This window comes from Copidosoma floridanum, unplaced genomic scaffold (assembly GCF_036245765.1).
Source record: "Copidosoma floridanum isolate Cflo_tuat_1 unplaced genomic scaffold, Cflo_Japanese_pri ptg000013l, whole genome shotgun sequence".
Classification (NCBI taxonomy): domain Eukaryota; kingdom Metazoa; phylum Arthropoda; class Insecta; order Hymenoptera; family Encyrtidae; genus Copidosoma; species Copidosoma floridanum.
The window spans coordinates 30,439,629-30,454,364 of record NW_028321890.1 but is presented as its reverse complement, the minus strand read 5'-3'; the positions used below and the strand labels follow the sequence as shown (position 1 = coordinate 30,454,364).

The 14,736-nt window shown below is 40.7% G+C and overlaps 2 protein-coding genes across 3 annotated transcripts; one reads left to right on the top strand and one right to left on the bottom strand.

Moving 5' to 3' along the window:
- The first annotated feature begins 1,381 nt into the window (after positions 1-1,381).
- Positions 1,382-2,887, top strand: LOC106640801 (uncharacterized). The gene is made up of 4 exons (XM_014354946.2): positions 1,382-1,453; positions 1,523-1,588; positions 2,412-2,474; positions 2,551-2,887. Exons 1-4 carry the CDS (start codon positions 1,382-1,384, stop codon positions 2,818-2,820), a joined length of 471 nt encoding a protein of 156 aa, XP_014210432.2. The 3' UTR covers positions 2,821-2,887.
- An 8,489-nt stretch (positions 2,888-11,376) lies between these two features.
- On the bottom strand, positions 11,377-14,725 carry LOC106640787 (transient receptor potential cation channel subfamily A member 1-like). 2 transcript variants are annotated; one of them, XM_014354924.2, is made up of 3 exons: positions 14,698-14,725; positions 13,787-14,272; positions 11,377-13,716 (listed from the first exon to the last, which is right to left on the bottom strand). In XM_014354924.2, the coding sequence occupies exons 2-3, from the start codon at positions 14,132-14,134 to the stop codon at positions 12,418-12,420; spliced, it is 1,647 nt and encodes a 548-aa protein (XP_014210410.2). In that variant the 5' UTR covers positions 14,135-14,272; positions 14,698-14,725; the 3' UTR covers positions 11,377-12,417. The 2 variants fall into 2 exon arrangements, with proteins under 2 accessions (XP_014210410.2, XP_014210411.2); XM_014354925.3 differs by lacking the exon at positions 14,698-14,725 and adding an exon at positions 14,490-14,625.
- Positions 14,726-14,736: the final 11 nt, after the last annotated feature.

The following is a 14,736-nucleotide window of genomic DNA, read 5'->3' as shown; positions in this document are numbered from 1 at the left end:
ACGCGGGAGTAGCTCCGACCGAGCTTTTTTTTTTTTATACATAATGCACGCGCGTGTAGGACGTGATTTTTTTTCCTCCCCCGTTTCTCTCATCCTCATCCCCTGTTTTGCTGCCGAGCGTATACGTGTACTATTATTTTTTTGTTTTTCCAGGGCTGGGGCGCGGGAGTCGAGGAAAAATTAACCTTTTTTTTTTTTCGGTGGGGGGGGGCAGCATAAACTCATTATTTAGAATTGCGCGCATTAAAGCACGAAACGGGATAAAGGAGGGTATCCCGTGTAGACGCGTAAATACACATTATACGTGAAATGGGCGCGCCTTTTTTTCCGCGCTCTAATGAGATACAAAATTTTCATCTCATTGGTCTTGCGCAGGTGTACATAATATCATGTACGTGTTTTCCCTCCCACCCCCTCCCTTTTTTTCGGTTTTGCATTGTTGCGTTCTTTACGAGAGGGTTTTTCGGAGTCTTTTCATCGGTTCGTTATGTTGAAACCATATTAATATTTTTTCACTCAGCTCGTGACCATGAGCTGTTTTTTTTTTTTTTTTTTTTTTTTTTTTCCAAGTACAATGTATATATAGTCATGTACCCTGAGTGTACAATTAGAAGAAAACTGCAGAATATCCTGGGCTACGATTTGTTTTTCATTAAATTTTTAAATACCTGGCTCTGCCCTTTAATTTAGTTATTTCTAAGTCTTCGGGTGTCAACGACCGCTGGTTTAATTTTTTTTTTCGATCACCTACAATTCTCGTAATTAACGTCTTTAAACGATTTCTTTGATAATGTTGTTGATCTCAAGATGGAAGTTGATTTTGAAGTAATTAAATTAAAAAAAAAAATCAAATTCATTTATTTTTGAGGCTCATTTGTTACTAAGTTACTTAATTAAATACAACAAATTAACACAAAGTTTTGGTTTATTAGAAAAGTTACGGCATTAATAAATGTTAAATAGTGGCCTATGTTTAATCGAAATTCTAAGAACTTTATTATAATTATATCGATAACGGTTTAATTCTTTAAAGGCCACAAGTTCAACTTCTCGGATTCCATTCAATGCCTGGAAGTTAACATTGACATTGTATAAATAAATGCGCGAGCACGTAGTGCAGTAAAAGTTTTGAAGGACAAAGCAGTTGGAATAGAAAAACGTGTCTTTTTGAATAAAAATTGGTTGTCGATACGACATGAGCGTATTATCATTGTAATGCAAAACGTTTGTAGTGGTTTTTGTCGGCGGGTATATAAGTCACGTGCTCGAATCCCAGAGGCCAGTCAAACGCAAAAAGTGAGTTTTAAAAATTTTTCCACTAAGTTGAAAAAATTAAATAATTCAGTATTGCACACTTGGGATATTGTGTATTGCCGGAAAAATGAAGATGTACGTGCTGCTCTTTTTAGCTGCTGTTATTAGCATGGCAGCTTGCCTCAACCTAAATGCCGAAGTAATTTTTATTCCATAAAACATTTTTGTTTTGTTTTTTAACGGTATACATATATGAATATTATTTAAGATAAAAATCGATGACGAACAAAAAACCGAACGTCGAAGTGAACGCCGAAGTGAACGTATACACAGAGTAAGCATTAAACATCATTATTATTTTAAAAACTATCGTATTCATTACGGAGAAGTTGTAAATATTACTCTTCATAGGAGATTTGAAGAAATCATGTTTGAATAGCGCAATTGTATTTCTTATTGTTAAAAAAATTAATACTCCCGAGGAAGAAAAGAGCGTTCAATCTTTGTTGAAAACATTGATTTTTCTTTCTTTAAAACAACAAAGCTCAAAAGATCAAATTAAAAGTCCGTAAGATTTTCATATTGGTATATTATCGGTAATGTTAGTTAATTTTCAAGCTCTTACATTAAACGTTTTTAATATTTTAGAAGTAAAAAGGCATCATTACAATTTTTCAATTAATTTTCTATAAATTTAAAGTACACGCATTAAATTTTCTCACTACTGTAGTGTCTACAAAAAAAGTTATAAAAATTGTTGTAACACTTATTCAGTTACTTACACTGGTTATTTACTTTTGAAAAAAAATGACAGTTCCAAATTAAATTTTAAATAAATTTTTACTTAATTTTAAAAAGAAAAATATGCAAAATTTCGGAAAATATTGGTAGTTTTTCCATATTTATCTCACGATTGAAAGGAAGTCACATTTTGTCAAAGATTACATTTAATATCCAAAGAAGTATTCGAGGACTAACCACAATTTTTGTTTCCACTGCTCTCGTTAACAAATGCGATCTTCCATACTTCCATTCCGATTGTACTGAAAAAGTAAACACGAATTAACCCTCACATTTTGTGCAAAAAAATGTTTTGTATAACATTGAATTTATCTTCTTGAAAATCATTAAAGCATCATGTATTTGTTGTTCAACAGCGCCATAGTAGAATTCATGCACTACTGACCGCTCATCTCGGCGTCGGAGCTCTGCCACTCGGGGTACGTGTATTAAAATCTTTGTTTTGCATAAAAAATTAATAAGTACGAAAAAAAAAATTTCACTGAAACTTTCCAGGAATTGAAGGTAAAAGATGGTCCAATAGGTGACGTATCCACAGGACTTGTTCTAAAGAAGGGCGAAGCGTTGGAAGATCTCCTAAAGCGTGGAACAGCGTCAGAAGTTGGCCCGAGGAATGATACAATGGCAGAAGTTGTCCCGAATAATGGCACGATTGCAGAAGTTGTCAGAAAAAATAATATAGCTTCAAGTATAAAAGCAGAAATCGACCCAATAGGTGGCATAGCATCACGATTTGGTCTCAAGCCATTCGGGAGCAAACTTTAATGGTTGATCATGTAATCCTTGCAAAAATGTAACAACTGTTTCCTATACTAATAAAAAAAGAATCGTATTTCTCGTCCACACAATTATATGAAATTTATTGTCATTTATGATACATGTATTATGCGTAGACGTGTACACCATATATTTTCATAAAACTAGGATTTCACAAATTAGTATGGACACGAATATTATTGTGGTTATACGTGCAACATAGTAGTACCAAGATGAAAAAATTGAAAGTAAATAATTCCGAAAACCAAGAGCGAAAGCTTACTATGCTTTATTAAAAAAACCACGTTTAGAGCTTAAAAAAGCTCCACGATTTGCCGATTCTAGAATTACACATTGCGTTGCAGTTAAAAGCGAATATCCTTTTTTTTTCCAAGACGAAGGTAATGATTACTAAAATATTGCGATGAAAAGCCGTACGGGATTTCCCGATGCGAGTACCGTACGGATTCAATATAATCCAAATTATTTGATTCGATCATCAGCTACGTCTATTGCAAAAGGCTATAGAGAGAGAGGAAAAAAAAAAAACGAAATAGCGCGCGGAGCGGAAAAGCTGAAAAGAGCCCGGAATTGGAGGCAAAAGAAAGGAGCATCGATAGCGCATCATCGGGAGGCCCCGCAGCGCACACAAACCTTATATACGTGCGCTGAAAAGAGAGAGAGAGAGAAATCTGCAGCAACATAGCGGGTTGGTATAGCCAATAGCATTGGCCGAGCGTGCCGGTATTGAACGTCTCCTAGTCCCTCTCTCGTACAACCTCTGTTCCGGGGTCCAGATCCTCTCTCTCTCTATCCCAGATATACATATATACACACGCGTAAGCCCTCCATGTCCCGGCGAGATTACTTCCCAGGGGGGGGCCCTCTCTGTCTTTTTCGCCGACGTCGCCCTCTTTTCCTCCCACTCGGTCATCCCACCCTTTCCTCCCTCGCTGCGTGTCTAGGACGACGACGGACCACCTCCTCCCCGACCGCCGCTCCTTTCCACCTCTTTTGGGCTATATATTTACATACCACTCCTGCAAGCTCGCTCGTCCTCTTTCATCCCGACTGTGTATATATATATATATGTACACATACACACCGCGCCGCTCTACTTTTCTACATCCCCCAACTCTATCTCTACGTGGGGTTGGATTAGGATGTATCTACCATTAATTTACCTCTTCGATCAACATTGTCCATGCTTATACATTCAATTCAACTTGAAGATTTCGCGACACCGGCTCTCGTCTTTTCCACTGTAAGTGTGTACGTATGTATGAACGGGTATACCTATATACTTGCACCCGGGGGTGCTTCACGTAACTAGCAAGAAGAGCCAGAGTTGCGTGTAACTGTATAGGGGCCATCCTTCTTTGTCCACCCCCATCGCGCGCCATCCGTCTTACTTTCTTCCTTCTCTCTGCAACTGCAGCTTTTCCAGGCTCCCTCTCCTTCCCTCTCGGTTTTCCAGTGTCGTGTTGCTCCTCCCAACTCTCTTCCTCTCTGTTTTTTACGCGCAGTCTTTTTACCTATAAGCTTTTCCTCCCGTCTGTGGATCCTTCTTCTCTTAGTCTTTCTTTATCCTCGTCGGTCGATCTGGAGGAGAGTGACGGAGGACAAACTTGGCAGCTTCTTATTCCTCTTGGATTATCTTTGCGATTCTCCAGGACATCCGTGGTACTCCAAAAATCAGTATTTCTCTCTACTCAAATTTTCTGAAGCTACATCCACTGTCAGTCATCTTCCGTAATTGAGAGTATTTGTTTTTTTTTTTTTTTAATTTAACAATGAATTTTTTTTTGCTTCAATAATGGATAAAAAAATAAATAAATAAATAAGTAAACAAAAACTTTTTAAGTACTACAGGGAAAAAAGTCCATCAAGTCGATGACATGGCCATTATTATACGATAATTTAGTGATAAATTTACGTATGATGTGTTATTTCTGTCCTATGGCTCTACTCGATGAGGAAAAAAAAAACTGTTGTTCAACCAGCGAGGCCAAAAGTCAGTTCGTCGAGTGAAAAAACCGCGGGTCACGGACGCGACGAAAGTTAGAAATAAAAAACAAAAATCAATGCAACTCCCACGTATACAACAACCCTCTCAGGATCAGAGGAAAAAAAAAAAAAAAAAACGTCTGCACCGAGTGCAGGTGGAGAGAGAAATTATGAAAATTCGCCCTCCCCCCCCCGCGTTTGTTGTATATATAGGTACGTATAAATACAGCCAATGTTTGTGCAGTCAAGGGCTGTATGTACCCACGTAGATAGCACCTGCCACCTCCTATAGGTGAGGACGTTGTTTTCTTCGAGGGACGATAAGAAGAAGAAGAAGAAGAAGCGGGAGGAGGTTGCGCTCGCGCGCAGATTAAGTTTAGAAAAGCAGCGGCCGAGATTTATGGGCCTACCAAGCCGCCGCGGCTGTAACGAGAGCAACTTTTTTTTTTCTTCTTTCCTCCCCCCGCCCCCACCCACGAGTTGTTTCTAAGTAAAGGCTCTTGGTGGCTGTTGGTTACTGTTCCAGCCCACGGGCGCCGTCCTCGGGATTACCATAAGATCTTCCCGCTCGCGGCCCACTTTGAGAGCTTTATCACGCTAATGTCGTCCGCAGGCTTGCTACCTGTCTTTTTTTTTCCCCCCCTCCTTGCTCTTGTTTCTTCATTTATTTAATAAAAAAAAAAAGAAAGAGTTTACGGGATCCTCCGAAGCGAAAGTCTCGTATTTGTCCATGAGCGTGCCCCATAGTGTCAAAGCTGACGCGCCGTTACATATTGTCGCAGGCGAGCGGGTTTCTTTGGGTTCCAATGGCCCTTTGGGAGTGGAGGATCAGACTTTTTTTGGAATTTCAGTGATTCCAAGGGTATATAGTTATGTGTGTACTAGTCATAAGGGTAGTTGTAGTATCTAGCTATGCGACGGAACCACCCCCCAATGCCACACTTCTCGATTGACACACCAACTGATTCATCGACCACACGCATGTGTGTCTTTATCGCGTCGACGAGAATGAAAAAGCCAGCGAGAAAATTACCAACGAGCCTCTCACGCAACGTATAAGTAACAACGCGCCACGGTACATGGGAGATACACACGCAGCGTATGTATATATGAGGTACGCGATGCGTACGGGTATAATATTGTGTATATGTACTTTTCCACATTCCACGGCAAAAGGAGAAGAAGTAGCCGCTGTTCCACAGCTCCGAGGTTTTAAGGACTCCGGGGCAAATAAAATCACTGTATGCGTATACCCATACACCCCGGAGCCCGTGCACGGATTCTGATGCTTTGCTGCTACTGGTATATAAATATATACGTCAAAAGAGAAGAAGAAGCAGTTAAACACACGACTATTGGGACTCACGCGTACGTGCCCACTGCAGTATATAATATACCTATACCTTGTGGTTTCGCAGCGTGAGAAAGTCCGCGCGTGTGTTATACATACATCGGAGCTTGTGTATCGTGTGAAATTGATCCTTGGCTCGGCTGCGCGTGCATGCAGGTCGATACGTATATCCTCCTCCTCCTCCTCCTCGTCCCGTATTACACACATCTGTGTTTGTCTCTCTCGTCCTGTACACCCCATTTTTTTTTTTCCTCCACTGACTCATCGTTGGGGGGATACTCCGCGGCTAGAGTCAGATCTCGTATCCCTCTCGTTACCGGCCCTGGGCTCATTATCTTTTGCTCCGTTTCTCCGGCTTCTGGTATTTTCATTGATGTGGTAATGCAGAGCTGTCTCGGGTCTATTCATTCATCTGCACTTGGGAAGGTTTTTCGGGGTGGTGGGAGGTGCCTTGGGGAGAAATGAGGTGCGAAAAATCGAGGAAAATTCAAAACAACCCCGGGTGAGAGATTCTTACCGATCGTTGAATTTTTTTTTTTCGAGCTTTCGAGTTTTAGTTTGGAAAAAAGCTGCCCTGAAGACATCACATCATTGCAGCTCGCGAGATTTTGAGCGCGCCGGAGCAATTCTATCCGAAAAATGAAACAATGAAAGGAAAAAAAAAAAAAAAAAAACAACACTCTGTGAATGGCACGAAAAATAAAACAGTCATACATCCGAGAACCAAACAGCGACACCGCTATCAGAGTCCTTGATCCCGAGCTTAATCTCTTAGTTATCAGCCATCCACGAGCATCGGCCAGCAATTTCGCCTAGAAATAGCCTTTTTACTCCGGGCGTACATGGAAGTAATAGGTACACACACACACACACACACATATAATTTATTTTCTTTCCTGGTTTTACACGCTCGCGTTGTACATTACACAGCCATATAATATACGTACCTATACACCCTATATCAATGACGCACAAAGAGGGAGAGGCTCGTTGCTGGGAGGTGGCGGTGAATCTTACGGTGCCAACCTCTGACGAGACATAACGAAACAAAATATAATATACACATAAAGAGTGTAATATAGATGTACAGAAGTGACTCTAGGTTTTATTTGAATCGCATGGGTGATGCAGGGTAAGAAAATTTACACAAGCGCCAACTTTCAGTTCCTTGAGCTTGCAGGTTCACTGTACATTGTCATTGAAAGCTCGCGAGTCCTCCGAATTCTTGAGATAGATCCGACGTGATCGTCAACTCGTACACGATCCCCCCAAAAAATGCGCCAACTTTAGGCGCAGCGCATACTGCCCAAGCTTGATCTGAAAAAAAGCCAATACAGCGAGCTTGAAGCCATCAAGATCGAGAGAGCAGCTCGTAAAAGAGCAAAGAAGAAGAATCATATAGGTATAGGCGAGAGCACACGGAGTAGGGCAATATATCAAGACCCCTCCCTCCCACCCCCTGTCGTCCCACAAGAAAGTAAAAGAGAGAAAGAGACAGTACATATATAGCCACCCCGGTCGACCCTTTTTCCCCGGGTCACTCCGTCGAGAGTAGCCTCCTCTCCCTCCCTTTCAGCCCGCGCCCCTCTGCTTCTTCCAGCTCTATATATGTATATACGCGTGTGTGCTGGCTGCATGCACGCAGAAGTGCAGAATCGATAGTCACTCTGAGCTAAGGGACCACTCTCTCTATCTCTCTCTTTTGTTACGCGATAACAAGTACAGTGCACCGAGCTTTCTTATTTTCATAAATTACAGTTCCTTTTCATAAATTATCATAGGGGGGAGGCCTAGCTACTCGTATCGATAGACGGGGCGACTCCGAGTTTATTCTTCTTCCCCGAAAAGGTGGGGGCGCGAGCGAGCACCACCCGTTAATTAATAGTCGTCGGTGCACGGGTCTCTTTTGGTTCACACGTGGTGGTAGCGCGGTGACTCGGTACTTTTCCTCCTCGCCCCGATGAAGATATCGAGGGCAGGGTGGGGGGGGGGGGTTGTCTTATTGATCGCTCAATTTTCATCTCCGGGGCTTTTAATGGAAAAAGTGGCCGAGTCGTTTGTTGCTCTCGTTTTTTTTAAAAGATCTCGAGGCATGTGGGGCTTTTTTTTTTTTTTTTTTTTTTTTCTTCCTCTCCCTTCGTCCATCAATATTAATGCCTTTGCGCGGGTCCCGCGAACTTTTGCACTTTTCTCGAACCTGCCTCGGGATAATAATTACCAACTCCGCGGGTCTGCGGGGGCTCTCGACGGCCCGTGCAACTTTTCTTTCGCTCCACGGCGGGAGTACACGTATTCTTTGGAAACCGCATGAAAATTCGATACCGCGGAAAATGAGGCGGAGGAGGAAGAGGAAAAAAAAATAGTAGCGCGAGCCTGTTGGTCTTCGAGACCAGTGCATACGTAACAGGAAAGATATAATGGCTGCAGGAGCGGGGGAAAGTTTCGGCTGCAGTTGCAACGGCGGCAGGGAACCTGCACAGTTTAATCAATGGGATACGATCCTCGGTGTCTTCGGTATCCTAAGGGGTGCGGATGGGAAAAAAATGGAACTTTTTGACGTGCCATTTTTTTACTCTCGTCGCAATAAAAAAAAAAAAAAAAAAATCTTCTTACGTATACATTACTTGTCCTAAGTATACTTACCGCAGCGAGCAAACTAGCCCATCCTCCAATAACTACGGAAATAACAAGTTGTGCAAACTTTTCGACCATATATATATATGTATATATTATATACATATAATGGCCAGAGCAAACTTGTCGGTGTCTTTGGGCCGCACGCCCCCTCCCGAGATTATCGACTCGCGCTTTTTGCCTCTCGGAAAAAGAAAAGCCCCCGAGCCTCCCGGTGCAGCGACCGGCTGTACATTATGTCCATGCAACCAACGTGGGAGGAAGCAAAAAAGAGGGGTGTGTGTGCGTTGGCTTCCACGAGGATATACAGCACACGCAGCGGAGCCGAGAAACCAGGCTGCTTTTGGATCAATGGTCGTCGTCGTCGGTGTGTCCAGTCTCCGGGGCGTACAGGTGGGTGGGGGTACAGCCCAGAGAGAAGGACAGAACCTGCGAAGAAGAAGGACGCGGGGGTCGAGCTCGGTCGCGCTTGGCCAGCCCGGGCCATCCTTCCTCACGTACACCGGAAAAGCTCGAGTCGTCCAGGGTAACCTGATAGTCAAGGTGTGCGCGTCGTGTATATATGTACGCACGGAGATAGAGCCACGGGTATTTCTCTCACAGGGGCGCTTGCGCGCCTCTCCTCCTCCTCCTCCTCCCTGTTGTAGCCGCCGTACTTCCCGGGGTCATGTGTACACACGGCCGGGCCACGGAGACACCTGATTCGCCGACCCCCGCCTTATATAAGTATAATCCGAGTGACAGTTCTCCCTCCCGTTCGCAGTTGCCTCCCTTCCCCTTTTCCCTGTATATCCGTGGAGTGAGCTTCCTCCCTCCACCCTCCATGGACTGAGGGGCTGTGTATATATATAATGGCACTCCCCCACCGTTGCGGCTGTCTCGCTTTTGTCAACGCGCCGCGGGTGGAGCAATGCGACTCTCTGGACTGTCACCGCGAACTTGGGAACACCTATATCTGGGTGCACGCCCTGTGTTGACGTTACCGCCTTTGGTGGAAAGGTACGGACCATTTTTTTTGTTTTCTTCTTTTCGACGATGGGTGGAGATTCGGCTGGACTTTTTTTTCTTTGTATCTTTCAAATACAAGTTTTCTTTCCTCGAACGTCTAAAATGTTAGCAACAAGAAAAAATGGCACCTCCACCCCGTACATTACCAACCCTTTTCGGTGTCTATGAGTCGAGCGCAAAATTTTTATACCCCATTACCTATACGATCGAAGGATTTTACCCTTAATGCCATTAATGTGCGGTGCACGCGTGTAGTCACGATGAGGAAGCGAAAGGATACACGGGAGTCACGGCTGGCCGATGGCCCAAAGCTCGTAATCTTTTTGCATTGTTTAACCTGCCAGCAGCTACGCACAAAACATGTCTATTATATACACGCATACCTGCCATTGAGTCCCGTATTCGTTGATTAATGGTTGCACGTCCGAGTTTATTTCAACTTATATATCCATATGTCGATTTGTTTATACGTATATACGGATGTAACAAAACGATTTGTACTACTCGGGTCTTTTATTCTTCGCGAGCACATTAGGATACAGATGGCTTGTTGTCAACACGCCTGCCCTTCCGTCATTTAAGATTCTGTTTCCTCGGGTATGGTCGTAGAACCTCTTTCTTTACTATATATGGAGCAAGCGCGTAGCCATAAGTTATATACGAAAGCCTCGAGACTGTACATATATGATAATGCATTTAACGGGTACGTTATTATGCTTTATGAACTCCGCGCTTCTCCGCTGTACGTGTATGTAGCGTTTCCGCGTTTGCTTTGGATAATTTACTGGGTACTTGTTTATTAAACATTATATATATATATACATATTTCAGTGTACACATGTGTACATGTTTACGCAGTAGTCATTGCATATTATACAGGAGGTCCGTGTACGAATATCCAGAGGTAATATATATCGATGCCACGTCGCTGAAGCACGCTCGGCTCGTCCTATACAGTCTGTAGGTATACATATCCTGTAGACGGGCGACGTTGAATTATTTATGCACTCTTGCAAAGACTGGCCGTCTAATTTATTTGGTTTTCCGTATTTGTCCTTTTTTTTTTCTTGTTTTTTCCAGAGCATCACTTTAGCAAAACTGAAGTTTGGGAAAAACAAGTATACAACGAAGAAATGCGCACTGCTTTTGTATAACTATTATGCGCTGAAATTTTTATCGTTTGTTTTGCGAGATGTTGCTCTGTTGTGTCACTAGTTTCACAAGATGCGATGTTTTTCTCAAACATGCTTGTGTCTTTCAAATATTTTATTTTGTTTTATTGCTATTTCGCATATGTTGATCCAATGCTAATATATATTTTCTAGATTTTTATAATCAAATATACGTATTGGTACTGGATCATAATTTGAAAATAAATCGTCAAGTACAAAAGTGCCACAAATGAAACAATCGAACTCATATTTGGTAATTATGTATTACAGATCAAATACTCTCCAACTGAGATTTAGGTATAGTTTTGTTTGGTCTTATTTTTGGTGAGTCAGTGGGTAATGGTACAAGAATATCCACAAAAAGTTATTATTGAATGACTATAAAAATTTTCTGTCTACTTTATTTATTTTTGCTGTCAAAAATTATGACTTGAAATGATATCTTTTAAGCAATCAATAACTGCTTATTACATACATATACTAACACATAATAAGTCACTTGAAATATTTTTTTATAATTCTTCAACTTCATTGTGTTATTTTGAAAAATAATTTTTTGTCATAAGACTTTTCGTTATAAATACCTTCCAATTAGCAAATAAATGAGCAAAATTATAACATACAATAAAACAATACTAAAGTCCCTATGATTTAAATACATCATATACTTGTGTTTAAAATATTATTACAGATAAACTGACTTAAAAAAAAAAATTCGAATGAAAATAAATTCTCTTGAACTAATGATGTAACAGCATTTACATCGTCAGAGTCACAAATTTACATAATCATGCTCATCCATCGAGCATTTCGTATAACATAAAAACAAATAAAATTAAAATATTACTTAAATACGCAATCGACTTATAAACTTACTAATATTTGTTTACAAAAGTACGTTACACTAATCTTCGCAATTGTAAAGTAAAAATCAAGTACTTATCTACTTATGTAAATAACAATAAAAAATCGTGCAAACAACATAGTAACAATTGAAAAAAGTTATTTCATTTCTTTAAAAGTTCTATCACACGAAATACCTATTGTCAATTTTTACTGTTCTTTCGTTGACTAGAAATAAATTTAAAAAACACGCTACTTTCTCTTTTGATCACGCATTACAAGTGACAATCCTAGTTGTTACATTCAAAATGTTTAAGATAAATATATATACGTCGATAAAGTAACATTTCACCTAATTAAATAGACCACTATTTATACATAAAACTTACTAAAAATTAACAAAATAATTGCGGTCCTCCTACTTTTACAAGCTGGGCTCTAAAACATAATTTTTAAAAAATATCATATTAATGACATAAGTAACACTAATTTTGTTGGTAAAGTATACTAATGAAGAGTACAAACTAATTGCACCAATATAACTATTGTTGTTTATGTTATTGATATGATGTAAATCTTCGTTAAGAAGATTTAATACAATAATAATGTGATGCCGTCATCATCATCATCATCGTCCATGTCATCTTCATCGTTGTCCATCGATTCATGACTCGCCAGTACTTTATTCGAACTTATCATGTCAGTGGTATTGTGAATACTATCTCTAGCAGTCGCAATGACTTCAATTCCATCCTCGATGATCGATCTTATTCCCAAGATATAATTCCTGCCTAGTATGTGCACGTATTCGGTGAAATAATGCATATGATTCTCGAAAATACCACGGATATTAGGCTTATTGGTGTACCAATGCAATCTATCCCTGTCGCCATGCAAAAACTGGTAGTACGTTATCTCGCCATCGTCCATTGTCATTGTCTTCAACAACTCAACTTCCTTGATACATACATTCCTGAAGTACTTGCAATCTTTTTTGATTTGCTGTTCATTGCACAAAATTGTTCTCAAACTATTTTCTATCTGCAAGTCGGCTACTTCTCTCTTGATCATGTACTTCATCAGCGAAGTCTTGACGTCAGTCTTCAAAAATTCATACCTTGGATAGTCGTACAGGCAAGATACACTCGCTCCAAAGTCCAACAGGAGTTCCAATATTGTAAGATAGTTACCATCTATGGCATAATTTAAGGGGGTTCTGCCATGATAATCTTGAATATTGACCTCTGTATCTCTGTGGTAGAGTAATTGCTGCACAACAATAACGTTTCCCCTTATAACTGCGTGGTGGAGTGCAGTCTGGCCTTCCAAGTCTACCTGATTGATATCCAATGACTTCTGACTAAGTAGGTAATTCATACACGAATAGTCAGCGATACCCCAGTCAATATCAATAGCAGCGACAAACGGATTTCTTCCGTATAAGTCCCCCCTACTTATATTAGCATTGTTTTCTACCAACGAATTAATCGTGAACAACCAATTCCTGTAAATCGCGTGATGCAACGGCATGCCATTGTATTTAGAGCAAACATTCACATCTACATTGTTCTCGAGTAATAACTGGACAAAGTCATGATGGTTAATACTTTCAACCGCGTAGTGCATCAGATTCGCGCCATTTTTATCGAGTTGGTGCAAATTCGCGCCATTATCCATGAGCAGCTTGAACGTTCTAATATCACCACCTAGCACTGCATAGAATAACGCAGATCGACCTTCTGCATCTTTATTATCTAGAGGCAACTTACAGCTTATTAAATATTCCACGATTCGGTATGAACCTTTTGCACAGGCGGTAAACAGTAACGCGTTGGACCAATCATCATCATGTATTTCTCGCTCGGCACTTTGTAGCAAACGTTGCAGGAGCTAAAATCCAAATTCCCGACCTTACAATAAAATCATCCTTGCGACTCGTAAAATGTGCAATGGTACTTACGTCGGGATCATTCATTTCTATGACCATGTTCCAGATGGTGTCAGTTGCCCGATGTGGTGGATAGGTGATCCGGTCCGGGTGGCAGCCTCGATTGATGAGCTCCCGAATGACAACCGTTTTACCGCCACGTATGCCCGTGTCTTGCGTAAGAGAGTCAGCCTGGAGGATGGGCTCGGCGCCAAAGTCCAACAACAGCTTGGTCGCACAGAAATCCCCGAGAAACACCGCTATCTCCAATGGCGTCTCTCCTTTATCGTTTTTCTGATTGATGTCACACATACCGGAACGTAGCAGCTCTTCCAGCCTATCATGGTTTCGATCTCTCACTGCCTTATGTAGAGAATCCATGTCGAAGCTTTGGCCCAACCAAGTACGGTTCCAGAGGATGATGTACAACGAGACTAAATCCTCGAGAAGCACTTAATTCCGTCGTTTTGCTTCCAAGGACGAGGTGGATTTGTGTAGTTGCCAAGTCTCGTGGTTCGTCTAATCGACACGCATCATATATGGGCAAAATATTAATTTAATATTGTGAATAAATTTGAAACATTTATGAATGATTATAAAGTATTATCGACACGTAGAATTAATGTGTTTACGAGGGATACATTGTTCTATTATTAAGAACCACAAGGAAACTTTAGATTATGGTTTGTGGAATTGATAGTTTTTCTTATGGTTATACAAACACGAAGAGAATTACATCTATCTATTCTTAATTGCTTCAACAAAAACCTTCAAAACCAAATTTTTAACGTTTTTACAAAGAATAATGAATTTTGTGTTCTACCATTTACGGATTTAAGAAAAGAAATGATTGATAACAATAGAAAAACTTGGATTAAAAGAAAACCTAACTGATAAATTTGAAGGTGCAATCAAACAGTTGAGAAAATATTGTAGTTACTTACATGTAGTTAGCGCTACGAAGAACACTCGACAACTAAACA

Bases quoted from the DNA above. Each gene is read 5' to 3' on its own strand.
- LOC106640801 (XM_014354946.2), top strand. From the start codon at position 1,382: ATGAAGATGTACGTGCTGCTCTTTTTAGCTGCTGTTATTAGCATGGCA. The intron at 1,454-1,522 runs GTAATTTTTATT...ATATTATTTAAG, and splicing joins GCCTCAACCTAAATGCCGAA to ATAAAAATCGATGACGAACA. The intron at 1,589-2,411 runs GTAAGCATTAAA...GTTGTTCAACAG, and splicing joins GAAGTGAACGTATACACAGA to CGCCATAGTAGAATTCATGC.
- LOC106640787 (XM_014354924.2), bottom strand. From the start codon at position 14,134: ATGGATTCTCTACATAAGGCAGTGAGAGATCGAAACCATGATAGGCTG. The intron at 13,717-13,786 runs GTAAGTACCATT...TTTGGATTTTAG, and splicing joins TAGAAATGAATGATCCCGAC to CTCCTGCAACGTTTGCTACA.